The sequence below is a fragment of the Malaclemys terrapin genome, chromosome 8 (genome assembly GCF_027887155.1).
Source record: "Malaclemys terrapin pileata isolate rMalTer1 chromosome 8, rMalTer1.hap1, whole genome shotgun sequence".
NCBI classification, from domain to species: Eukaryota; Metazoa; Chordata; order Testudines; family Emydidae; genus Malaclemys; species Malaclemys terrapin.
Window position 1 is genome coordinate 41,693,771 of NC_071512.1, and position 27,048 is coordinate 41,720,818.

The 27,048-nt window shown below is 48.9% G+C and overlaps 1 protein-coding gene across 4 annotated transcripts in view; it reads left to right on the top strand.

Annotated features, from left to right (window-relative positions):
* The window catches only part of ATF6 (activating transcription factor 6), a 357,024-nt gene that overhangs the window by 103,059 nt on the left and 226,917 nt on the right, over positions 1 to 27,048 (top strand). For all 4 annotated transcript variants that reach the window (XM_054036662.1, XM_054036663.1, XM_054036665.1 and 1 more), the window contains exons 8-9: positions 9,476 to 9,661; positions 11,665 to 11,756. In XM_054036662.1, coding sequence (XP_053892637.1) covers positions 9,476 to 9,661; positions 11,665 to 11,756 — 278 coding nt within the window. The remainder of the gene's footprint in view (positions 1 to 9,475; positions 9,662 to 11,664; positions 11,757 to 27,048) is intronic.

Genomic DNA, 27,048 nt, shown 5'->3' on the forward strand with positions numbered 1-27,048 from the left:
CCTTCTTGGCAACAAGAGCACACTGTTGACTCATATCCAGCTTCTCGTCCACTGTGACCCCTAGGTCCTTTTCAGCAGAACTGCTACCTAGCCATTCGGTCCCTAGTCTGTAGCAGTGCATGGGATTCTTCCGTCCTAAGTGCAGGACTCTGCACTTGTCCTTGTTGAACCTCATCAGGTTTTTTCTGCCCAATCCTCTAATTTGTCTAGGTCCCTCTGTATCCGATCCCTACCCTCTAGTGTATCTACCACGCCTCCTAGTTTAGTGTCATCTGCAAACTTGCTGAGAGTGCAGTCCACACCATCCTCCAGATCATTAATAAAGATATTAAACAAAACCGGCCCCAGGACCGACCCTTGGGGCACTCCACTTGAAACCGGCTGCCAACTAGACATGGAGCCATTGATCACTACCCGTTGAGCCCGACGATCTAGCCAGCTTTCTATCCACCTTACAGTCCATTCATCCAGCCCATACTTCTTTAACTTGGTGGCAAGAATACTGTGGGAGACAGTATCAAAAGCTTTGCTAAAGTCAAGAAATAACACATCCACTGCTTTCCCCTCATCCACAGAGCCAGTTATCTCATCATAGAAGGCAATTAGGTTAGTCAGGCACGACTTCCCCTTCGTGAATCCATGCTGACTGTTCCTGATCACTTTCCTCTCCTCTAAATGTTTCATAATTGATTCCTTGAGGACCTGCTCCATGATTTTTCCAGGTACTGAGGTGAGGCTGACTGGCCTGTAGTTCCCCGGATCCTCCTTCTTCCCTTTTTTAAAGATGGGCACTACATTAGCCTTTTTCCAGTCATCTGGGACCTCCCCCGATCGCCATGAGTTTTCAAAAATAATGGCTAATGGCTCTGCAATCTCACCCGCCAACTCCTTTAGCACCCTCGGATGCAGCGCATCCGGCCCCATGGACTTGTGCACGTCCAGTTTTTCTAAATAGTCCCGAACCACTTCTTTCTCCACAGAGGGTTGGTCACCTTCTCCCCATGCTGTACTGCCCAGTGCAGCAATCTGGGAGCTGACCTTGTGCGTGAAGACAGAGGCAAAAAAATCATTGAGTACATTAGCTTTTTCCACATCCTCGGTCACTAGGTTGCCTCCCTCATTCAGTAAGGGGCCCACACTTTCCTTGATTTTCTTCTTGTTGCTAACATACCTGAAGAAACCCTTCTTGTTACTCTTAACATCTCTTGCTAACTGCAACTCCAAGTGTGATTTGGCCTTCCTGATTTCACTCCTGCACGCCTGAGCAATATTTTTATACTCCTCCCTGGTCATTTGTCCAATCTTCCACTCCTTATAAGCCTCTTTTTTGCGTTTAAGATCAGCAAGGATTTCACTGTTTAGCCAAGCTGGTCGCCTGCCATATTTACTATTCTTTCTACACATCGGGATGGTTTGTTCCTGCAACCTCAATAAGGATTCTTTAAAATACAGCCAGCTCTCCTGGACCCCTTTGCCCTTCATGTTATTCTCCCAGGGGATCCTGCCCATCTGTTCCCTGAGGGAGTCAAAGTCTGCTTTTCTGAAGTCCAGGGTCCGTATTCTGCTGCTCTCCTTTCTTCCTTGTGTCAGGATCCTGAACTCGACCATCTCATGGTCACTGCCTCCCAGGTTCCCATCCACTTTTGCTTCCCCTACTAGTTCTTCCCTGTTTGTGAGCAGCAGGTCAAGAAAAGCTTTGCCCCTAGTTGGTTCCTCCAGCACTTGCACCAGGAAATTGTCCCCTACACTTTCCAAAAATTTCCTGGATTGCCTGTGCACTGCTGTATTGCTCTCCCAGCAGATATCAGGGTGATTAAAGTCTCCCATGAGAACCAGGGCCTGCGATCTAGCAACTTCTGCTAGTTGCCAGAAGAAAGCCTCGTCCACCTCATCCCCCTGGTCTGGTGGTCTATAGCAGACTCCAACCACGACATCACCCTGGTTGCTCACACTTCTCAACTTTATCCAGAGACTCTCAGGTTTTTCTGCAGTATCATACCGGAGCTCTGAGCAGTCATACTCCTCTCTTACATACAACGCAACTCCCCCACCTTTTCTGCCCTGCCTGTCCTTCCTGAACAGTTTATATCCATCCATGACAGTACTCCAGTCATGTGAGTTATCCCACCAAGTCTCTGTTATTCCAATCACATCATAGTTCCCTGACTGTGCCAGGACTTCCAGTTCTCCCTGCTTGTTTCCCAGGCTTCTTGCATTTGTGTATAGGCACTTAAGATAACTCAACGATCGTCCCTCTTTCTCAGCATGAGACAGGAGTCCTCCCCTGTTGCGCTCTCCTGCTTGTGCTTCCTCCCAGGATCCCATTTCCCCACTTACCTCAGGGCTTTGGTCTCCTTCCCCCGGTGAACCTAGTTTAAAGCCCTCCTCACTAGGTTAGCCAGCCTGCTGGCGAAGATGCTCTTCCCTCTCTTCGTTAGGTGGAGCCCGTCTCTGCCTAGCACTCCTTCTTCTTGGAACACCATCCCATGGTCGAAGAATCCAAAGCCTTCTCTCCGACACCACCTGCGTAGCCATTCGTTGACTTCCACGATTCGACGGTCTCTACCCCGGCCTTTTCCTTGCACAGGGAGGATGGACGAGAACACCACTTGCGCCTCAAACTCCTTTATCCTTCTTCCCAGAGCCACGTAGTCTGCAGTGATCCGCTCAAGGTCATTCTTGGCAGTATCATTGGTGCCCACGTGGAGAAGCAGGAAGGGGTAGCGATCCGAGGGCTTGATGAGTCTCGGCAGTCTCTCCGTCACATCGTGTATCCTAGCTCCTGGCAAGCAGCAGACCTCTCGGTTTTCCCGGTCAGGGCGGCAGATAGATGACTCAGTCCCCCTGAGGAGGGAGTCCCCGACCACCACCACCCTCCTCCTCCTCTTGGGAGTGGTGGTCGTGGAACCCCCATCCCTAGGACAGTGCATCTTTTGCCTTACAATCGGTGGAGTCTCCTTCTGCTCCCTTCCCTCAGATGGGCCATCTAGTCCACTCTCCGCATTAGCACCTGTAGAGAGAACATGGAAACGATTGCTCACCTGTATCTCCATTGCTGGTGCATGGACGCTCCTCTTTCTCCTTCTGGAGGTCACATGCTGCCAAACCTCCTCACAATCCTTCTGTCCCTGCTGCGCCTGCTCTGAATCTTCAGAACATTGTGGCCGTAGAAGCATCTCCTGACGTCTGTCCAGGAAATCTTCATTTTCCCTTATGCAACGCAGAGTTGATACTTGTTTCTCCAGCCCTCGAACCTTCTCCTCCAGACAAAGTCGCTTCTGTCCTGTGGAAGAAAGACAAACATGGCACAACCTGTGCAGGTTACAACAGCTGATCGCTCACCTTCCATATCTCCGTCCTCTTAAGAGCTTCCTCAACTGTTGCAGGAACTACTCGGAGAAACCTGCAGATGAAAGCCTCAGTGCGCTCTCCCCACGCGAACTCCCAGGCAATCTCCCGCTGTTAGCCTCTGCTGTTCGCCGCTCAGCTGGTTCGCTGCTGACTGCCCTTATATACCAGTCAGGCCCACTCAAGGCCCAGCTGGAACAAAGCACTCCCAATTCACACTTTTCAAACAAACAAGCAAGCAATCAAGCACACGGTCAAACTGACCAACTGTCCCAGCAGCAGACACTCAGATACTCACCAACACAGCCCCCCTAATGCAGCACTTAGCGTACCTCCTCTCGGACAGCTCCCAGGCAAACTCCCGCTGTTAGCCTCTGCTGTTCGCCGCTCAGCTGGTTCGCTGCTGACTGCCCTTATATACCAGTCAGGCCCACTCAAGGCCCAGCAACACAGCCCCCCTAATGCAGCACTTAGCGTACCTCCTCTCGGACAGCTCCCAGGCAAACTCCCGCTGTTAGCCTCTGCTTTGAAGCACCTGGTACCATCCACTGTCAAAAGAGAGAATACCGGGCTGGATGGACCATTGGTCTGACCCAGTATAGCCATTCTTATGTTTTTAAATTGTGAGTGAGTGTGTGTGTAGATCTGTAAGATACATCCACAGTGAATGTTGCTACTTTATTTCCCTTTCCAAGCTTGATTTTTTTCCTTTTTAAAAGGAATTCAATTCAAATTTTTGAGCTGTGGCTAGTGGACAGTTTTTGTCTAAATGTGAAGTAATTAGGTCAAACCATTTGGAGGTGGGAGAGCCAGGAAAAATAGCTTTCACTTACGTTTGGAATTTGTTTTGTACATTTTTAATCTCCTGAACACCTTGTCTAAGGACCTTTAAATGAAGGCTATCTGTAAGATCTCAGGAGTACTTGTGTACCAACTTGAAGGAAGGGAAGGGTGTATTTGTGAAGTTATTTGTCATCATCCTTCTTGAATTGTTGACATCCGAACTGGACACAGTATTGCAGCAGTGGTAGCACTAGTGTCAATTTCCAAATACAGAGGTAAAATAACCTCTCTTCTCCTACTTGAGATGTCCCTGTTTGTTTATCCCAGGACAGCATTAGCTTTTTTGGCTTTTTTTCAGAATCACTGGTTCCCAGGATAGAGTCCCCCATCCTGTAAGTATGGCCTGTGTTCTTTATTCCCAGATGTATACATTTCAATATGGCTACATATAAATGTATACTGTTTGCCAAGCAATCCAGATTGCTCTGAAGCAGTAACCTGTCTTCATTATTTACCATTCCCCCAAATTTTTGTGTGTCATCTGCAAACTTTATCAGTGATTATTTTGTTTTTTCTTCCAGGTCATTGATAAAAGATGTCAAATAGTGTAGGGCCACTGGAAACAGACCTGTCCGATGTTCATTTCCCATTTAAAGATACATTTTGAGACCTACAATTTAGACAGGGTTTAATCCATTTAATGTGTGCCATGTTAGTTTTATATTGTTCTAGTAGAGTGCGGGTCCGGGCTCCCCCCCCCCATACCCCCCTGATTAATCACTGAGACTGGGAGACAACAGAGACTGCAAGGGAGGATAGCTTCTCCTCACCTCCCTCGCTGGCTTATGATAAAAATGGCTCAGTAGACTGTGACCCTTGTCTCTCTAGAGAGAGAAGGGTTAAGTGCAGGGTCACAGTGAGCCTCTGAGGCTAGCGAAATCCATCAGGAAACGCAGGACCCACGGAGACAAGGACAGAGGTTTGTCACACCTTTATCAACCAAACTTGTAATCTCGTCAAAAAAAATATCAAGTTAGTTTGACAGGATCTGTTTTCCATAAGCCCATGTTGATTTGAATTAATTACATTGCCCTCCTTGAGTTCACTATTAATCAAGTCCCATATCAGCTGCTCTATTATCTTGCATGGGATCAATGTCAGGCTGACAGGCCTATTATTACTTAGGTCATCCCATTTATCCTTTTTAAATATTAGCACATTAGCTTTCTTCTGGAACTTCCCCAGTGCTCCAAGACTTATTGAAAAATCAACATTAACGGTCCAGCAAATGCCAGAGCCAACTCTTTTAAAACTTTTGGATGCAACTTATCTGGACCTGCTGATTTAAAAATGTCTGACTTTGCAGGATGTTAAACAGAACCTACTAGAGTTATTAGTGGAATGAAAAGAGTGTTATCACCATATGAGGAGACTGTATCACTTCTGTTCCCCCCCCCCAATAATGAACAGAAATATGTATTGAACATCTCAGCCTTTTCTGTATTATTATTGATAATTCTACTATTTCCATCTAATAATGGAGTAGTACCTTTGTGAGGATTATTTTTGTTCCTAATATATTTAAACAACTTTCTTATTGTCCTTAACTCTGTTGGGTGTAGATTTCTCCTAGTGTTCCTTCAGCAGCCAACATAGCAGAGACACTGGAGGGAGGCTGATGCATCTCTGCTGTTATCTACAGGGTAAAAGTGTAGAGCTTAAGTAGCTTAGGTGCCTGATCTGTGTTTTTCAGTTCTTGCCAATATTTGATTTTCTTTTAAATTTAATCTTAACTCTGAATTTTGTGGGTTTCTCATAGCTATTTGATAAATACAAAGTTCTTGTGTAAGGATTTTAACCTTTCTTTACAAAAATACTCTCAAGTTTGGGTTATCAACATTTTTTCCTCACTCTGGAACAGTCTCTAAAGGAAAGGAGTAGAAGCGCCGAAGTTTGAGACATCTAAATTAAACTGGCAGATATACTGTAATAAATAATCCTGCACAGGTCCTGGGGGATGGTCTGGATGGGCCCCAAATCTATTTCCTCTGTCTAACTTCCAGGATTCCAGACCTTTTACCTAAATAAATAGACATTTAATGTTTGTTGGCTGAAATACTGTGTGGCTCATAGAAACCAGAATTACGGTGTGAATGTGGAATATGTTGTATCTTACATCTCCAGTATAATACCGATTATCTGAACTCTGGGTAGTTGAAGCTCTCTCAGCCTCCAGACCTTATTATAACCAAATGTCTTGCTCCTCTAAAACCCTGTTTTCTTAAAAGGCTAGATTTTGCAAGCATATAAAATGTGTTTTGCAGTATCTGAAAAGTTTCAGCAGTGCCCAGAAAAGTGTTTGTGCACAAAGCTCAATGCTTACAGAGAACATAAAAACAAACAAATCCCAAAACCCCCACAAAGAAGTTGGAATAAGTACAAACAGCTTCATTTTCACAGGATTATGTCAGTGGCAGCAGACTAGCCATATTATAAATGATCTTTACAGAATGCAATTAGATCAGCAGGGAGAGAAGCCAAATCCTTAGTGCATTGTAGCTTTTTTTCTTGGTCTCTAACCTTGCTGTAATATCATGAAGAAGAATAGTAGTGAAATGTTAGCCATGTGGCTTCTTCAGAATGATTGAATGACTGTCAGTGTCTGCAAGGAAAATGAGCTGCAAATGCTGCACAGCAGAAGACTATAGTTTTGAGACAGTTATCTGCAGGAAGAAAACTTAGAGGAAAGCTGCCACAAATAACCTTAACTTTGTCTCCTGTATTTGCCTCAACCAAAGCTGTCTGGCTTGCAGAGTTTACGGACTCTGCTATTTTATCATTCTACTGATTTTCACAAATCCCTGCTCCCAAAATTATTCAAGTTATGTTCCTTTTTAAATTTGTTAGTCTCTAAGGTGCCACAAGTACTCCCATACTCTAACAGTTGTAAGCCACTAGTGTGTCCATTATTAGGCTATTGGAGTACTCTTCAGGTGGATGAAAACATCTAGCTTTCAGTCTTGTGTCTCCAGTGCACTTCAGGCTGATACAAATGCAGTAGCTCCTCACTTAACATTGTAGTTATGTTCCTGAAAAATGCTACTTTAAACGAAACTATGTTAAGCAAATCCAATTTCCCCATAAGAATTAATGTAAAGGGGGCAGGGGGGGTGTTAGGTTCCAGTGAAATTTTTTTCACCAGACAAAAAACACCAATTTATTTTTATATATATATATATGAGTATAAGTTTTAAACAATTTAATACTGTACACAGCAATGATGATTGTGAAGTTTGGTTGAGGTGGTGAAGTTAGAGGGTGGGATATTTCCCAGTGAATGCCTTACTGCTAAATGATGAACTAGCATTCGGCTGAGCCCTCAAGGCGTAACACATTGTTAATGTAGCCTCACACTCTACAAGGCAGCATGAATGGAGGGAGGGGAGATAGCATGGCAGACAGAGTCACACACCCTGTGTGTGTGTGGGAGAGAGAGAGAGATGTGCATTGCCCCTTTAAGTATGCTGACACCATTCTAAGTACATTGCCTTTAAAAAGATCAAGAAGTTGACAGGAGCTGTGGCCAGCAAGCTCGCTCTGTCCTGAGCCCTGTCCTGTCCCCACCCTGTTCTATATGGAGAAGGGGTAAGCGGGTTGCAGGAGTAGGGGGGAGGGGGACACTCACATTAGTCCTCCCTCTTTCCCCCTCCCCTGCACAGCAAGCGGGAGGCTCCCGGAAGCAGCTCCAAGGCAGAGGGCAGGAGCGGCACATGGCAGTGCGGGGACAGGCAGCTGAACTGCCGGCAATTGATAGCCTGCTGGGCGGCTGCTGCACAGGGAACTTAGGGGAGCAGGGAGCTGATAAGGGAGCTGCCAGTCCACCCTGTTTCCAAGCCCCCCGCAAGCAGTGGACAAAGCAGGCAGCTACCAAAAAATGTTATAAGGGAGCATTGTGCAACTTTAAACGAGCATGTTCCCTTGACAAGCAAGGTAACATTGAAACAATGTTAACTGGGACGACTTTTAAGTGAGGAGTTACTGTATAACACCACACACCGTGTTGTGGTTTATTGGAAGTTGTTCCTTATCTTTAACTATGTCTCTCCATAATAAAGCAAGAACACAATTCCCATTCCTAGGCTATGCAGAAAAGAAACTCAATGGAAGATTTGTTAAGGCAGGGGTAGCAAACTAACTCCAGATAATGCTAGTGTGGACCATGGCCGTTCTTGTCTTTAACAGGGTGCTTTCAGGTCATCTTAGGTCTCAAATTTATATCCTTTTATTACATTGATCAATGGAAATGTTTCTGTGCTTGGTTTTATTTCAGTGGAAGCAGTGTCAGATTGAGATATTGAAAGAGAAGGTGCTGGAACAAACTGATAAATTAAAGAGCAGCAAGGCCTCCATTCTCATCCTCCTTGACCTTTGACATGGTCAACCACTCTGTACTTTTTAAAGTCCTGTCCTCTGTTGGCTTTTCCTGCTTCTCTTCCTGCCTGTTCAATCCCTCCTTTGGCAACTCGTTTGGTTCAGTAAAAGGGCCTTCGTGTAAATCAGAATCAGACTCAGAGTTTGGAAGGATAAATTCTTAGGCTTTAGGTTATAAACTAACATTGAGGACAATAGGAAAAAAACTTCCCTTGCAACACAGTGCAGGGTTGTTGCCTGCAAACCCAAGAGTTTATTTACCAGTGCCTTGTTCAGTCCAGTTTTAAATAGCCTCTGAAATAGTATCTCAAGGGGACTGGTAGACATCTCATAATTTGAGTGAATGTCACTATTCACAAATTTCCTGACACTGAGCCTACATTTTTTTTAATTTCATTCTATTGCTCATCATCCTCCTGATACCACCGTGCACAATCCTGTCTGCTTGATGCTCATACCTGTTGGTTACAGTATGCTGTAATGTAGTGCATATAATCACTGTAGTTGATGACTATGTCCCCTCTTTGTCAAGATTTTTACAAACTGTGCATGTTAAGTTCTTTACCATTCTTCATAAATTGGTCCCTAAAAATCATTTGCTGCACAAGCACAGCAGTTGTCCTGCACTCCTGTATATGGTGGGTACCAGTTTGTGCCAAGGAAATATGGAAAAGTACAGGTCAGAAAAGAGAAGAAATTGGGACATAATTCTTTCATTCCCTCTGTGATCTAATTCTTGGGGGTATATCCTGATCAGAGATTAGATGCTGTGGTGATGAACACATTAGGAACTTTTGGATAGAAGTGCTCAATTGGCTGAAAAAGTAGCAGAGCAGAAATTGGGTATGAGATGACCAATGTGCAAGTAGGTGAGGGTTCCCTATTTTAACCAGACTGCTTGGTCCTCATCTAGATTAACATCCTGAGAAGACAGCAACGCATGATCAAAAACCGGGAGTCAGCCTGCCAGTCACGCAGGAAGAAGAAGGAATACATGTTGGGGCTGGAAGCCAGGCTGAAGGTTGCCTTACTGGAGAATGAGCAGCTCAAGAGAGAGAATGGCTCACTGAAGAGGCAGCTGGAGGAATTGGTGTTAGAGGTAAGAAGAGTTTGTGGAAGGACAAAATCCATGCTTTGCTTAGAACAGCATGGTAATGAACTTGTGTTGGTATAGGCATCATAATGGCATGTGCCAACTACTGGGGGGCAATAGGGATGGCTGTTATCTGCTATTAGTTTAAAATAATGCACATGTTCATCATGTTCCCCCTTCCTTTTCCCTCACCTGCTGGTCTGGAGCCAGAGTCCCCATACTGTCCAGATGCACTGCTAAATGAATCATTTCTGAATTACGTTTGTTTACTTACACAGGTAATTACCATTGTTAATTAAATTGACATTTGAAGGAAACGCCACACTAAATTAAGTGATGTGCTTCTCACATGCAGTTATGCTCCCTCCATGCCCTCATTCAGAATTGTTGGCATAGAAGCATAGAGTGATGCTAGAAGGGCCCACTGTGATCATCTGTTCGATCCTATATAACACAGGCTATAGAACTTTCACGGGATAAGTCCTAGAGCATATCTTTTTAGAAAAACACCCAATCTTGATTCAAAAATTGCCACCCCATCCCTATGCTGCTCTTTGCTCTTTCCCCATATGACTGGGTGGGTGTTTCTGCTTCTCAAGCAATAACTGCAGCAGAAAAGAACCAAGTGATAGTCCTAATCAGTTTCCCTTTATTCTCCTGCTTGGGCATGCTGTGTGCAGGAGCAGCACTGGTGGGAGCCTCAGCTCTTGCTGGCATGGAAGAAGGGAGAAACTATCTGCAGGACAATTTCAGGATTGCAGATTTCTGTGGGATAGCTTCCAAATGTTAATCCCGCTACATAATTCCTATTATAATTCACTTCAGTTTCCTCTAGCAACTGTCTGCGGAAAAGAGATTATACCGGAGACTTCCTTAAACACCTCATTCTCCATCAAGGGTCTTTATTTCAGATCAAACCCATTAAAGGTGACTAAAAGGGGGGCTGAAAAAGCAAGTGTTAGACTGGCCTTCGTAGTATTTAAATGTGTGAAGGCGGCCTGGAAAACTCCCCCTTTCCTCAATTTTTTGACTTTAAAAATATCCAGGCTGGTCTTCCCTGTTATACTGCATGCACCACATTCCTGGAGGACCCAGTGTTGTGGATTGGGAACTCATAGCCTTAAATGTAAGAGCTAAAGTAGTTGAACCTTCAAAGATCTTTTCTTCTACTGATTGACAGGCATTTGAGCTACACCAAGCTAATTAAAAATCACTTCCCCTTCAATTAGAATTGGGAAAGAAAGGAAGAGTAGACCCATGGTCAGGATACTACCTGAGGCATAGGCTTTGTCTACACTACACAGCTTTTAGTGACATGGCTGTCGTTACAGCTGTGCTACTAGAAGTTGTGCAGTGTAGCCGCTGTTTGTCGGCTCTCCTGCTGACAAAACTTCCACTCCCACCAAGCAGCGTTCATGCTGTTCACTCTGGTGTTGTCATGGGAAAATTGTGGGGGTTTTTTTGGGGGGGGGAGGGGGGGTGTTAACACTTTTGAAAGATAAAAGTTTTGTCATTCAATTGCCAGTGTAGATATAGCCTTAGGAGAAATGGGTTCAATTCCCAGCTCTGCCACAGACTCCCCCATGGCCTTGGGGAAGTCACTCTGGACCTCATCTTTCCATCTGTACAATGGGGATAATAGGACTGCCCTGTTTCAAGGGGAGGATTAATTTATTACAGACTCAGGTGTTCAGATACTATGGTGATGGGAGACAGATAAGAGCTTTAGATAAATTTATTAGTGTTAATTTCTTGTTGGAAATCTATTGGTTCTCCAGTTGTCCATAGAAAATGTGGGTAGATGGGACTTGAATGCAATTTTTAAAAAGGTCTGGCTGCATTCTTACATCTTTATGAAAAAAAGGGAAACTCATTTTTATCTCTGCAGTTTTACGCTCTGCAAGTCATCCTTAATATAAAAGGCAACAACAGGAGTAAGAGCGTCTGAAATGCATTTGTGTTTTCAAACCCTCACTTACACTGAGTATGTGTTCCATCTCCCTGTTTAGAACCAGAATGGTAAAATCCCCTCTCCCAAGAGAAGAGCTGTGTGTGTGATGGTGATATTGGCCTTTGTAATGTTGAACTATGGCCCACTCAGGTAAGCTTCCTTCAAGCTCCCATCATCTTCTCCCCACAACAATAGAATTAATTATTGATTTGAATCCATAGCCTTGATTATCTCCCTTCCCTCCAGTTCATTTCTACCTCGATCTTTAATATAGTCTGTCTGGTGATGGGAGTCCATCGGCTCACAGCATAGTTTTTTCCTTTGCCATCTTCCACACTAAGAGGGCTTCTTAGTAGTTGACATGTTACCATGGATAGTAATAGAGTGACTGATACCGGGGGAGGTGTGTGTGTATTCCACTCTTCCTTTCTCCACTCAATTTTTGAAAGTTGGAGAAGCTTTGAAAAGTAATAGTGGAAAAAGGAACAGGGAGGATTTCTGGATATAATTTTCTCTCTTGCATTCAGTGACAAGAGTGGAGAAAAAATCCCAAGTTTCAAAATGATTTTGGTTTTCAAAAAAACAAGTGAAAAAATCTCAATTCAAAACAAACAAAAAGACATTCTCACAAAAAAAAAAAAAAAAAAAAAAAAAAAAAAAAAAAAACACAGTTTGTGAAACTCCATTTTCTCCTCTTTTTGGTTTAAAAAAATCCAGTTGTCTCTAGCTCCCTGACTTTGATACGATCAGTCTTAAAATTTGGCTATTCTATCAGCATCCCTTTCAGTTGAACAAGTGGATTTAGTTTAGAAGCAAAAATATTACTTCTGAGAGCATTCCACATCAAACAATAAAAAACCTGTACGCAATATTTTAAAATTCTGCAAATGTTATTTGTCAAATAAATGTGGAGGTTCCAGCATGGCATTGGGGAGCGCAGGCCATTGGCTGCACAGAGGTGAGAGATCACTGTGCAGACTCCCCCGGTACACCGACTCAGCGGTGAGGCTGCACACAACCCTGACACAGGGCAAGGACTGGACCTGCCTCAGAAACACCCCAGGGTTCTTCCCTTCTGTGCAAGGTGTGGGCAGGCAGGCTCGATCCAAGTGTGGAGGTGCTTAGTCTGGGGGATCCAGGTGTGGGTTGAGAGGGTTCTGTGTGGGGAAACCTGGGTGTGGGCAGCTCAGGGGGGGGGGGTCTGGATGCACAGGGGCGTGTTGGGGGAGCGGGTTCTTGGTGCAATAGTAATGGGACTCTGCAGGGGGGATCCAGGTGAAGGTGGTTGGGGCTAAGCAAGGGGGGTCTGGGGGAATAGAACTTGGCAGGGGGGTCTGTAATGGGTCAACATTACAAAGGCCAACATTACAAAGTCTGGAGTACTCCCCCAGCTTAGTGGGGGTCCAGATGCTGGGGGAGTACTCCATGTGCAGCTGTTTGGGACTTGGTGGGGTGGAGAGCCGTGGGTGGGCAGTTCATCAGGGTGGTCCAGGTGAAGTGGGGCTCATTGGGGGTTCTGAGTGCAGGGGGGGGGTGAGGCTCGGCAGGAGGGTTTGGTATGAGGGGGTCTGGATGCATGGGGGAACAGCTCCCTGTACAGGGATCCCTCCCTTGCATCTGAGGAGCTATGGGTGCAGGAAGGGAGTGTGTGTGGGGGGGGGGGTTTGCAGAGCTTCCTGCAGCTGGGGGAAGAAATCTGGGAGTGGGTCTGACCCAGCCCTGGATGCTGTGCAGGTGAAGAGGAAGTCTCATCCTCTCCAGCCCAGCCAGGACTAGCAGCTGAGCCTGGCGCAGGGTAGGAGCCACCAGACGGGTCTTCCCCAGCCCCCCACCCCACAGTGATTTACCTCTCTGCCAGCTGCCCTGGCATACTGCTGGGGAGGCGCACATGACTGCTCTTGTGGCTTCCCTTTGCTTTCCTATCAGGAAGTCCTTTTTCTGCAGGGAAGCAAAGAACTCTGTAGGGGATATACATTCTGTGCATGCACAGTAGCGCAGAATCCCCCCGGAGTATATAATAATGTATTTGTTCTGCTATCACAGAACTTTTGTCTGGTTCTTTGCTGCTTCTCCATAAAGAGTCACAGTAGGCATGGCTTAAACTTGTGAGTTTCTCTTGTTTCCCTCCTCCATCATGGGCACTCCCTCATTACAGGAGGGCCAGATTTTTGGATGTGTAAGTTAGTCATAACTCTGTTTAGCCTTTTTTGATAATCTGATTTACAAAGTAGCCCCATCCAGACCATCCCCCAGGACCTGTGCAGTGAATAGCCAAGGGAAGGTCTTTTGGTAGAATACCCAGTGGGTCACAGAGTGAGGCATCAGGAAAGAACTCCACTCCCTCCCAGGTCTATTATAAATAAGTCTTTAGCATAATGGGGACAGACAGAGCTTTTTTTGGGGGGTGGGGGGAGAGAATCTGGGATTACATCCCTGTTCACTAAATCTGGCTTTGGAAAGTAGGGCTCTGTCCTTTGTGGAACTCCTTCCTGCTCCTGGATTTTCTGGCTTTTGTAGAACTTGATCGGTGTTTTACATAGAGCCTACTGTGTAGATTCCTGCAATATTATATGCATTTAAACCACACTTTTCACCCAGCAACTGAAAATACAATGAATAGACTTATTATAATCTAGTCTACAGCAAACCCAGGCAGGTTACAGAAGTAAAACAAGTCCTTTAAAAAACTCTTAAATCTTGCCTCTTCAGACAGTGATTCTCTCAGACATTACAAGAGAAGCGTTGGGGCTAATGAGTGCAGGAATGGGAGATATCCAAAGAACGTATAGGTACTTTGGGAAGCAATGTGTGGGGATATAGGAGATCGCACTATTAACTCAAAGCTGAGCTCCTGACCACTTGTGATTGAAGAGCCCATGGCATTGTTTATAGCAGTAGGGAAGCTAATTCAGGTGCCCTAGCAACACTTCCAGTGTGAGTAGTTACTTTCTGCCTCCTTAAATCTCAGTGTAGTTTTAGTTGTACAGGGTTTTCTACTTCCTGTCCTAAATTGGCATGTGGAGTTGCTATGGGCTGTTTAGCATGGAACACAGCAGCTGTTAGCCATGAATTAAGTAATGCCTGCATAGTTTATAAATTGCTTTGGGATCTTTCAGGGTGAAATGCACTATAGAAATGGAAAATAATGGTTACAAAACAAGATACTGCTCTCTTCTGAGAGTTCAAAAGCTCTAAGAACAAACATTTTTGTGGGACTGAAGTCACTGCTGCCTTTGTGCTATGAGGGTTTGGGAATAATTCTGGCTCTCTCTAAGTTTGAACTTCAGTTTAGGGTGGATGGATTTTTTTTTTGGTGGGGTTGTTTTTTAATTAAACAAAAAAATCTCCACCCTGGAGAGAGAATGCACATAAAAATATTCTTCTGCTTGGAAGGTGTAACAGAGTTGCACTCACCTCTCACAAGTGCCCCCTGGCCAAGTGCATGTGCCTGCACTCCCTCTCTGTTTGTGGTGGGTCTTTGGTGACTCAGCCCTTCAGCCAAGTCATACACAGTCTGTCTGAGATAAAGGCAAAGCAAACCAAACCCCTTTTGGGGTACAGGTCCAACAGGGGCCTCTTAGTGCCCTCTGTGATGTCTGTTTGTCCCTGCTCTGGAATAGAGCAGTGCCTCGGGGCTCCTTCCCTGGAGGTAATGTCTTTGCCCTCTCAGGGCTTTTCTGGCCCCAGCTCTTAAGCTGGGCCACTACAATTCAGTTCCCCTTCTGTGGTGCCTCAAAGTCTAGGCCATTTTCCCAGTGGCTGGGGACCCAGGCCCACCTTCTACTCCAGGTCCTAGCCCACAGACCCTATAGATAGTAGCCATCCACACTGTCCTTTTAAATAAACTGCTTTGCCACTATAATTTCCTAGGCCACTTCCCTGTGGCTTCTGCACATTCTTCATCCTTACCTCAGGGCCTTGTTCTTGTGGAGTCCCAGAAGCAAGACTGGCACACCATCCTCTCTCCTCTAGCTCTAGCAAGGAACTGAACTCATTCTTGTGCTGCAGCTCATCTTATACTGACCTGCTGGGCCCTGATTGGCTGAGTGCCACACAGCCGCTCTAGGCAATTTGGAGGACCTGTCTATTGCCCTTTTCTGGGGCAGGGTGTGGCAGGGCCACAAAGCCTCCAGCAGGGGCCTCAGGACCTAGTCCACCCCATCACAGATGGATTCTAGTGGATTGAGAGAGATTCCCTTTACTTAAAATGAGGAATGCTGGCAGAACCAGTAAGATCTGTCAGTCTGGTAGAAATTTTTCAAGTGCACCCACTTTTGGTACAAAGACATTAAAAAGAAAAGATAAAGGACCAGGAAGAGGGAATGCATGAGACCTGCACCTGTTTGAGGAGCAAAAAACAGAATGGAAGGGGAAGGGGTTGTCCCTAGCCCCCTGCTTCCTCTCCCCCGCCATCACTGCAAATGATCTCTCTCCCTAGGAACTGTGCTGAATTTGACAGTAAAAGTTGCTGTCAATGTAGAGTCTGTGGTCTGTGTGTGTTCGAATCACAATAAAAATTGACAACTACACAAACATAACTGTTATTTTTTTAACCTGTTTGATGTTCGGCAGATAGTTAAAGTGGAAGGGAATTCCTGGGTGTCTAGCCATTCCTTGCAGTCAGTGTAGTAGCTCAGTCTGCACTGGGTGGCCTGCATCAATATTGGCTTTAGACCGAGGTGGCCAACCTGAGCATGAGAAGGAGTCAGAATTTACCAATGTACATTACCAAAGAGCCACAGTAATACGTCAGCAGCCCCCCATCAGCTCCCCCTTCGCAGCTCCCAGCGCCTCCCATCCGCCGGCAGCCCTGCCAATCGGCACCTCCCCCTCCCTTGCTGCACCTCCTGATCAGCTGTTTTGTGTGCAGGAGGCTGGGGGGGAGAGGGAAAAGGAGCGAGGGCACGGCAGGCTCAGGGGAGGGCATGGGAAGGGGTGGAGTGGGGGCAGGGCTTGTGGCAGAGCCAGGGGTTGAGTAGTGAGCACCCCTAGCACATTAGAAAGTTGGAGCCTGTAGCTCCAGCCCCAGAGTTGATGCCTATGCAGGAGCCGCATATTAACTTCTGAAGAGCCGCATGTGGCTCTGGAGCCACAGGTTGGCCACCCCTGCTATAGACAGTAGGGCAGTGGTCCCCACACTTTTTATGTCATACCCCCCTTACCTGTAATGTAATCTTGTCCGCGCCCCTCTGGGGAGCCGGGGCTGGAGCTGTGGCTGGGGCCACGGCTCGGTCCGGGAGCTGGGCCACGGTCAGGCTGGTAGCCGAAGCTAGTGCCTTGGCTGGGGCGTGAGCAGAGTTGGGGGCAGAGCGAGGCTGGGTGGTACTCCCTCCCTGCCCCTCATGGAGGCTGGCCCAGATTCTGCCACTCCCCCTCCCCCCAAACGTTCCTCTGTGCCCTCTATGGTGGTGCACCCCACAGTTTGCAGACCACTGCAGTAGTGAATAGTATACCGGCTACTGTGAATTAGCAGGAAATTTTTTTTTTTCTTGGAGTGATGGTTCCACTGTATTCCACATGTGTATGCATGCGCACCAAGCACTTGAGTCTGGAGATCTTTAGTAAGCAGTGTCTATTGGCCCACATGTGGGCAGTTGCTCTCATGCTTTGACCGACACCTCTCCAATTCCTTCTTACCACTGCATGGCCTGAGTCGGAATCTTTGTGTCCATGGCTGCTGCTTCAACTGCATCATTCTGTAAATATATTGACAATAGCTTTTTAATATTTGTATCTTTTAGACTTATTATAATGTAGTTAGTTGTTTTCCCCCCACCCCAGGGAGATCCCCCCCAGGAAATCTGGAATTATGCCCAGTGTCCTGGGGTTCAAGAACTGTTTTTCCTGACCCAGCTCATTTTCTGTGAGTGAGGAACACCAGTGCTGTCTCTACTGCCTAGGCAGGGCTCACATCTCAGCCAAGTGCAGCATTTAGGCTGTCTGCACTACCACTTATGTCGGCAAAACTTATGTCGCTCGGGGTTGTGAATATTCAACTGACGTAAGCATAAGTGTGCACATTCCTATGTTGGAGGGAGAGCTTCTCCCGACGACATAACTTATGCTGCTCGTGGAGGTGGTTTTTTTTTATGCTGATGGGAGAGTTGTGTCCTGTCGGCAGAGAGTCTTCACCACATACACTGCAGCAGCGCAGCTGTATCGATACAGCTGTCATGCTGCAGCCCTGTTCATGTAGACATGGCCTAAGACTCAGAGTTTAAGGTCAGAAGGGACCATCATGATAATCTAGTCTGACCTACTGCACATGGCAGTCCACACAACCTCAACCGCCCACTCCTATAATATGCTCGTAACCTCTGGCCGAATTCCTGAAATACTCAAATCTTGATTTAAAGACTTCAAGTTACAGAGAATCCACCATTTAGTTTAGTTCAAACTGTCAAGTGACCAATGCCCCATGCTGCAGAGGAAGGCAGAAATTCCCAGGGTCTCTGCCAATCTGACTGGGGGGAAAATTCCTTCTTGACTCCAAATATGGCAGTCAGTTAGACCCTTTTCATGTGCGCAACACCCACCAGCCAGACACTTCGGAAAGAATTCTCTGTAGTAATTTAGAACCCTCCCCTTCTAGTGTCCCATCTCTTGCCGTTGTAGATATGTGCTAAATGCAGTCATGGATGGGCCATATGCCATTTTGAGCACTCTCATCATACTATCCATTCCATAAACTTATTAAACTCAGTCTTGAAACAAGCTAGGATTGTTTGCTCTGACTGCTCCCTTTCAAAGGCTGTTCCAGAACTTCACTCCTCTGAGGGTTAGAAACCTTCGTCTAATTTCAAGCCTAAACTTATTGATTGCTAGTTTATATCTATTTGTTCTTGTGACAACATTGGTCTTTAAATAAAGGAGAAGTTATTTAAATTACCACATTCCCACCCTCAGAGTTGTGAGGGTCAGGAGCTAAGACTTAAAAAGACCCCAATCAGATCTGGGCTGGGGAGACATCCCTCTGTACATCAGCCTCATCTAGCAGGCAGCACCCCTCTGAGCATGAATTTGGGAATTTAAGTTAAGACTTGCAAATCTAAGGACAAAGCTTCGCAGGAGAGCAGGGGACACTCTCATAAACTAGAAACAAATCACCTTTGTTCATGTCTGCCCTGAAGAGAAAAGTTCCCTCTCTGACCCCTTCAAAGAGCCCTCACAAACAGGTACTAAAGATTTAGGTCCGAGTAAAGCTCCTTGGCAAGAGAAAACGTTGCGAAGGGTCACGGATCTGTCAGTTCTGGTATCAGTTCCAACATTTAAAACACAGGAAAAACTTCCCCTGAAGCTCCCTTTGACATCCAGACTTGATGCTAATACCATCCAGGTTCTGGAGGGATCCTGTTTTCACTGTGATCAGGAAAGCACCGGATCTGATGGCTACACCAGTGGGATCACCCTGCACCCCAGGGTGATCAGAGACCTGTTTCCTCAGAGAACATTTTCATTCTTCTTCGAGTGATTGTTCACGTCCATTACACATTAGGTGTACGCGCGCTGCGTGCACGGACATCGGAAACTTTTTCCCTTAGCGGCTCCCGTCGGGCCGGCAGGGCCCCCTCCCTTCCGCCAGAGTGGCGCCCCGCTCTAGGGTATATATATCCCTGCCGACCCGAACCCCTCCAGTTCCTTCTTACCGTCCGTGGCGGCGTTGGAACAACTCTGTCTCTCGTCTGAGAGTGTCCCTTAGCATAGTCATTAGTGTTATTTAGCAAACCGTTATCAGTTAATTAGTAGTAGTGTTGAGCTTAGTAGTTAACAGCTCATTAGGTACTTAAAGTTCCTGCTGTGGTTGCTTGGTCAACCCCGGCACCGGCCCTGGGCGGCGGGGCATGCCGCACGCCCAAGGCTTCAAGGCTTGTGCCACGTGCCGCAAGCCTATGCCATTGAGCGACCCCCACGACTCGTGTCTCCGCTGCCTGGGGGAAGCTCACCAGAAAGAGCGCTGCAAGATCTGCAAGGCCTTTAAGCCCAGAACTAAGAAAGAAAGAGACTTTCGCCTCAAGCAGCTGCTCATGGAGACGGCGTTGCAGCCCTCCACTTCGGCGGCACCGTCTGCCTCAGTGCGGAGCGCCCCGGCATCGGTGCGAGAACCGGCGCCGGCGGGTCACTCGAAGCCCACGGCACCGACCCAATGGGGGCATGTACAACACCGGTCGTCTTCGCCGGCAAAATTGAAGGGCCAACTCAAGGCCCGAGGACGCTCCCCGCATAAGAGGGCAGCGCCGGTGAAGACCTCGAGTGCGCCTAAGGCCAGCACGGCCCTGGCACAGGCCCCGGTAGTGGCTCCGGCGCCGAAAGGCCCGTCGAGCCCCGGGATAGGCGCGTCGAGTGAGGATGAAGGGCTGGAGGAGCTCTTGGAACAGCCCTCCACTCCGGACACATTTGAGGCAGCAAAGGACCTCATTGCATTGTCCGTTGAGGGCCCTCCATGAACTGAGGATGCTCCGCCGAAGCTGCCACACAGAGGCAAGCCGGCGATGGTGCGCCCATCACGGTCGCCATCTCGGCACCGTTCAAGGCACCGGTCCCGGTCGAGCTCCGCCTCGGTGGACTCCCGGTTGCCCTCGGCGCAGAAAGCACCGCAGCAGTCGGGCTTCAGCAAGCGGTCGGCACCGACTCAGCAGCCATACACGAGTCGGCACCGGGATGCATCGGCGGTACGTTCCCCGAGACCGACCAGCCGTAGTCGTTCCCGGTCCCGTGGTCACCGGTACCGATCCAGGTCCAGGTCGGCGAGACGCTGCTCCAGGTCCTGGTCGTGGAGGCGCTACTCCCCAAACCCGGACCGGCACCGTTCTACGGCTCTGCCGTGGCCTTCCAGATCACCGTCCGTGGTGTCGGAGACTGACTCGGGCCGGTACGGCGGGTATGCCCATAGGGCACAGGCTAGTAGGGACTACGAAGCCTGGGGCCATCCCCAATGGGGCCAAACAAGCCAATGGCCGTTCTGGACACCCTGGGCCTACCACCAGCAAGGGCCCCCATCTAGGACCTCGAGATCCGGGCCATCAGGGTACCGATTCCGCTCTCCACGGTACCGCCCACCATCTCACAAGGAGGCAACGGTCTCTAGACCGCAGGAGCGGGAGGGAGTGGACTCGGCTCCGAGCACGGTACTGTCCCAGTCCCACACCGTGGGACAGGCCCCAGAGGAGCAACCGGTCGATGTCGGGTTGCAGGAAGATGAGGATGGGCAGAAGGCCCCGACCTCTTCCTCCTCGCCGGACGAGGCAGTAGCGGGCACGACAGTGTCCGGCCCTCCCCCGATTGATCATCGGGCGCACCAAGACCTGGTTCGCCGGGTAGCCCTCAATCTGGGCTTGCAAGCGGAGGAGACTGTAGAACAGGAGGACCCCATGGTCGACATCCTGAGCCCGGAGGGGCCCTCCAGAGTCGCTCTCACGATTATACGGACAGTCCAGTCCAACTATAAGATGGTGTGGCAAACGCCGGCCTCCAGTGCACCAACTGCAAGAGGTGTGGAGAGAAAATACTTCGCCCCATCTAGAGGGTTTGACTTCCTCTTTTTGCACCCGTCTCCTTGTTCGCTGGTGGTCTCGGCGGTCAACGAGCGAGAGCGTCATGGCCAGCAAGCCCCTGCGCCCAAGGGCAAGGAGGCAAAACGATTGGACTTGTTCGGAAGGAGAGTCTGTCTGAGGGCCTCCAGCTGAGGATCGCTAATCAGCAGGCGATTCTAAATAGGCACAATTTTAATTCTTGGGCATCAGTCTCCAAGTTCAAAGACTCCCTACCGCTGGAGGCACATCCTGAGTTCACGGCCCTGGTGGACGAGGGGATGGCGGTGGCCAAGACCTCATTGCAGGCCTCCCTCGACTCAGCCGACGCAGCGGCTAGAACAATCGCGTCAGGGGTAGTGATGAGACGTTCGGCATGGTTACAGGCTTCAGGCCTTCCGCCAGAGGTGCAGACCACCCTGCAGGACCTCCCGTTTGAAGGGCTTGTTCTCCGACCAAACGGACGCCAGGCTGCATAGCCTTAAGGACTTGCGAGCAACCCTAAAGTCATTAGGAATGCATACCCCGGTGACACAGCACAAGCCCTTTAAACCTCAGCCACCACAGAGGCAGTACCACCCTTGCCCTCAGCACGAACCGTACCGCCGTCGTGGCAGGGATAACAGGCGGAGACGTAACAATACGCCTAACCAGGGTCAAGGTCACGGCCAGGGCAAGCTGCAGCCAGGGAACAAACCAGGCTTTTGAAGTTACGCTCGAGGACAGCGTACCACATTCCATACCGGATCCTCCTCTAAGTTTCAAGGACCGCCTGTCCCATTTCTACTGGGCATGGTTGCGCATAACATCGGACCGCTGGGTCCTGCGCACAGTGAAGGCAGGCTATATCCTCCAGTTTTCCTCGCCCCCTCCCTGCCATCCCCCTTCCCCGTCCCTCTTCAGGGACCCCTCTCACAAGCAACTTCTCATGCAGGAGGTACAGACCCTTCTTGCAGTAGGAGCAGTGGAAGAGGTCCCACCAGACCTAAGGGGAAAAGGATTCTACTCCAGGTACTTCCTGATTCCCAAGGCAAAAGGGGGCCTCCGTCCTATCTTGGACCTGCGCGACCTAAACAAGTTTCTGGTCAGAACGTGCTTCCGTATGGTCTCCCTTGGAACTATTATCCCATCCCTGGATCCGGGGGATTGGTACGCTGCCCTCGATATGAAAGATGCCTATTTTCACATCGCCATCAATCCGGCCCACAGGCGGTTCTTGCGCTTCACCGTCAACCAGCGCCACTTCCAATTTACGGTCCTGCCTTTTGGCCTGGCATCAGCACTACGAGTATTCACGAAATGCATGTCCGTGGTAGCAGCCTTCCTTCGGAAGAGAAGGATGCGTGTGTTCCCGTACTTGGACGACTGGCTCCTCACGGGCAGGTCAGAGGCCGAGGTCCGCTCTCACGTGACGCTGGCCTTACAGATGTTCGGCAGGCTCGGCCTCCTGGTCAACATGCCCAAGTCCACGTTAGCTCCCACACAGAGACTGGACTTCATAGGTGCAGTCCTGGACTCGGTGACCGCGCGGGCAAGCCTCCCAGAGTCACGGTTCCTGACAATTCAGAGGGCCATAAGCTCAGTCCAAAAATTCCCCACGACAACGGCAAGGTGTTGCGCTCCTGGGACACATGGCAGCCTGCACACATGTAGTCAGACATGCCCGCCTAAGGCTCCGGCCCTTGCAGTTGTGGTTTACCCAAACGTACCGCCCCAACAGAGACCCCTTGGATCTGGTGGTGACGATCCCGGATCGGGTGTTGGGCTCGCTCCACTGGTGGCTCGATCAATAGCAAGTCTGCGAAGGGATCCCCTTCGCTGCCCCACAGCCCACTCTGACGTTAGTAACAGATGCATCGGACCTGGGTTGGGGGGCGCATCTGGGGGAACTGCGGACCCAAGGTTTGTGGTCCAAAGAAGACAGGTTGCTTCACATCAATCTAAAGGAGCTAAGAGCAGTTCGCCTCGCCTGTCAGACCTTCCACGCCACCATAGAAGGTCACAGCGTGGCAGTCCTGACGGACAACACTACCACCATGTTCTATATAAACAAGCAGAGCGGGTCCCGGTCCTCTCCCCTCTGTCGCGAGGCACTCCAATTATGGGACTTCTGTATAGCCCATGCGATCCATCTCATTGCAACGTATCTCCCGGGGATCCAAAACGGTTTAGCGGACCGCCTCAGCTGATCCTACCAAATGCACGAATGGGTGTTGAGGCGAGACGTCCTGCATTCAATCTTCCGGAGGTGGGGCTTTCCCCGGGTGGATCTTTTCGCCACCAAGGACAACAGTCAATGCCCTCAGTTTTGCTCGTTTCAGAACCTCAACCCGGGATCATTGGCAGATGCCTTCACAATTCCGTGGGGAGGGAGCCTGAGGTATGCCTTCCCTCCGTTCCCGCTCATCCACAAGGTCCTCCTCAAGACCCGCAGGGACAGGGCGACAATTATACTCATCGCCCCGGCCTGGCCACGCCAGCATTGGTTCACGACCCTGCTGGAATTGTCCATAGCCGACCCGATCACCCTCCCCCTCCATTGCGACCTAGTCACACAAGACAGGGGTCACCTGCTCCACCCGAACCTGTCATCGCTACATCTCACGGCGTGGTATCTCTCTGGCTGAACGATGCGGAACACAGGTGCTCTCACCAGGTTCAACAAATTCTCCTTAGTAGTAGGAAGTCCTCCACAAGAGCGACCTACCTGGCCAAATAGAAAAGGTTCTCCCACTGGTGCAAGCCTCAGCACATACAGCCTCTACAGGCCTCAGTTCCGTCGATCCTGGATTACTTACTGCACCTCAAGCATCAGGGGCTTGCGCCCACCTCGATTAGAGTGCATTTAGCTGCCATTTCGGCATTCCATCCGGGAGAGTTGGGAGTGTCAGTGTTCTCCAATCCCACAGTGGCCCGATTCCTCAAGGGGCTGGAGAGGGTGTTTCCCTACTCGTGCCCACCGGTCCCTGCGTGGAGTCTGAACCTAGTCCTAACTAAGCTCATGGGGCCCCCCTTTGAACCCCTAGCCACTTGCTCCCTCATGCACCTCTCGTGGAAGGTGGCATTTCTCGTGGCCATCACATCGGCCAGGAGGGTATCGGAATTGAGGGCCCTCACTTCAGAACCCCCTTATACAGTTTTTCATAAGGATAAGGTGCAACTGAGGCCGCACCCCAAATTCCTCCCGAAAGTGGTATCGCAGTTTCACATGGGACAGGACATTTGTCTACCGGTGTTCTTCCCTAAACCCCATACGGACCCTCATCACCGCAGCCTACATACCCTCGATGTTCGAAGGGCATTAGCGTTTTACCTGGAACGGACCAGGTCGTTCCGCAGAACACCTCAGCTGTTTATTGCCATTGCGGAACGTATGAAAGGCTTGCCTATCTCGACACAGCGCTTATCGGCGTGGATTGTGCATTGTATACGCACATGTTATGAGCTCGCCAATGTTCCGGCCCCAGAGATCCGGGCCCACTCGACTAGGGCCCAAGCGTCCTCAACGGCCTTCTTGGCGCAGGTCCCTATCCAGGAGATCTGTAAAGCGGCCACCTGGTCGTCCGTACATACGTTCACAGCCCACTACGCGATCCACCATCAGACCAGAGAGGACGCGATGGTCGGACGGGCTGTGCTACAGTCAGTTGTACCTTGACTCCTACCCACCTCCAATGGTAAGCTTGGGAATCACCTAATGTGTAATGGACGTGAACAATCACTCGAAGAAGAAAGAACGGTTACTTACCTTCTGTAACTGTTGTTCTTCGAGATGTGTTGTTCACGTCCATTACACTTCCCACCCACCTTCCCCTCTGTCGGAGTCTCCGGCAAGAAGGAACCGGAGGGGTCGGGTCGGCAGGGATATATATACCCTAGAGCGGGGCGCCGCTCTGGCGGGAGGGAGGGGGCCCTGCCGGCCCGACGGGAGCCGCTAAGGGAAAAAGTTTCCAACGTCCGTGCACGCGGCGCGCGTACACCTAATGTGTAATGGATGTGAACAACACATGTCGAAGAACAACAGTTACAGAAGGTAAGTAACCGTTCTTTCTCCTGTAGCTTCACTCTTGAGCTTCACACCCCACCTCTTGAGTCCACCCTTATTCAGAGACATAGTTACTCTTGAAGAGGAAGCTGGTCTGAGGATGCAGAGCCGCTCTGCTTTCCCATCTGCAGGCCTGAGTACTGTCTGTTCTGCTGGTGGTTTGGGATCCAGCTTTTTCTCCTGAGTTGTTGGAAACTCAGGAGTCTCTATCTTACCAGACAAAGATGGCTTGGGATAGGAGCCCTAGGAGATCAAGGTTCTTTCCTCGGGCCAGACATGACTTGTCAAGAGACAGGTGATACTCAATGCCCTGGGATCCTCCCCTACCAATTGATCCCTTGTACTGGTACTACTGGGGCCCTTGGGATCCCTACCCTAAGCACATAAGATCGGTACATGAGCCTCATTTACCATCTCCTGGTCAATCCCAACCGGTCCTGTCTGTATATTCTGAGGATGAAGGTAAACCAGATCCAACAGTTCTGGAAGCAATTTCATCATATTCCCTGGATATGATGGTTTCCCCATCTTTCCCGTCTCTGTCTGATGATTTCAGGCAATATCAGGAACTGCTGCACAGGGTGGCATCCAAACTGCAGATATAGCTTGAAGAAGTTCAGGCGCCCCAGTGCAGATTACTGGACATTTTGCAGCCCTCTGGCCCCAGTTGAGAGGCCCTCCCAATCAATGAGGCCATCATAGAATCATAGAATATTAGGGTTAGAAGAGACCACAGGAGGTCATCTAGTCCAATCCCCTGCTCAAAGCAGGACCAACAACAACTAAATCATCCCAGCCAAGGCTTTGTCAAGCCGGGCCTTAAAAACCTCTAAGGATGGAGATTCTACCACCTCCCTAGGTAACCCATCCCAGTGCTTCACCACCCTTCTAGTGAAATAGTGTTTCCTAATATCCAACCTAGACCTCCCCCACTGCAACTTGAAACCATTGCTTACTGTTCTGTCATCTGCCACCACTGAGAACAGCCTAGCTCCATCCTCTATGGAACCCCCCTTCAGGTAGTTGAAGGCTGCTATCAAATCCCCTCTCATTCTTCTCTTCCGCAGACTAAATAACCCCAGTTCCCTCAGCCTCTCCTTGTAAGTCATGTGCCCCAGCCCCCTAATCATTTTCGTTGCCCTCCGCTAGACTTTCTCCAATTTGTCCACATCCCTTCTGTAGTGGGAGGACCAAAGCTGGACACAATACTCCAGGTGTGGCCTCACCAGTGTCAAATAGAAGAGAATAATCATTTCCCTCAATCTGCTGGCAGTGGTCCTACTAATACAGCCCAATATGCCATTGGCCTTCTTGGCAACGAAGGCACACTGCTGACTCATATCCAGCTTCTCGTCCATTGTAATCCCCAGGTCCTTTTCTGCGGAACTGCTGCTTAGCCAGTCGGTCCCCAGCCTATAGCAGTGCATGGGATTCTTCCTTCCTAAGTGCAGGATTCTGCACTTGTCCTTGTTGAACCCCCTCAGATTTCTTTTGGCCCAATCCTCCAATTTGTCTAGATTACTCTGGACCCTATCCCTACCCTCCAGGGTATCTACCTCTCCCTGCAGCTTAGTATCATCTGCGAACTTACTGAGGGTGCAATTAATCCCATCATCCAGATCTTACTAAAGATGTTGAACAAAACTGGCCCCAGGACCAACCCCTGGGACACTCCGCTTGATACCGACTGCCAACTAGACATTGAGCTATTGATCACTACCTGTTGAGCCCGACAATCTAGCCAGCTTTCTATCCGCCTTATAGTCCATTCATCCAATCCATACTTTTTTTAACTTGCTGGCAAGAATACTGTGGATCCAACAAAAATAGTGTGGCGCACTCCTGCTTCTTGTGCTCTCACCCCAGAGAG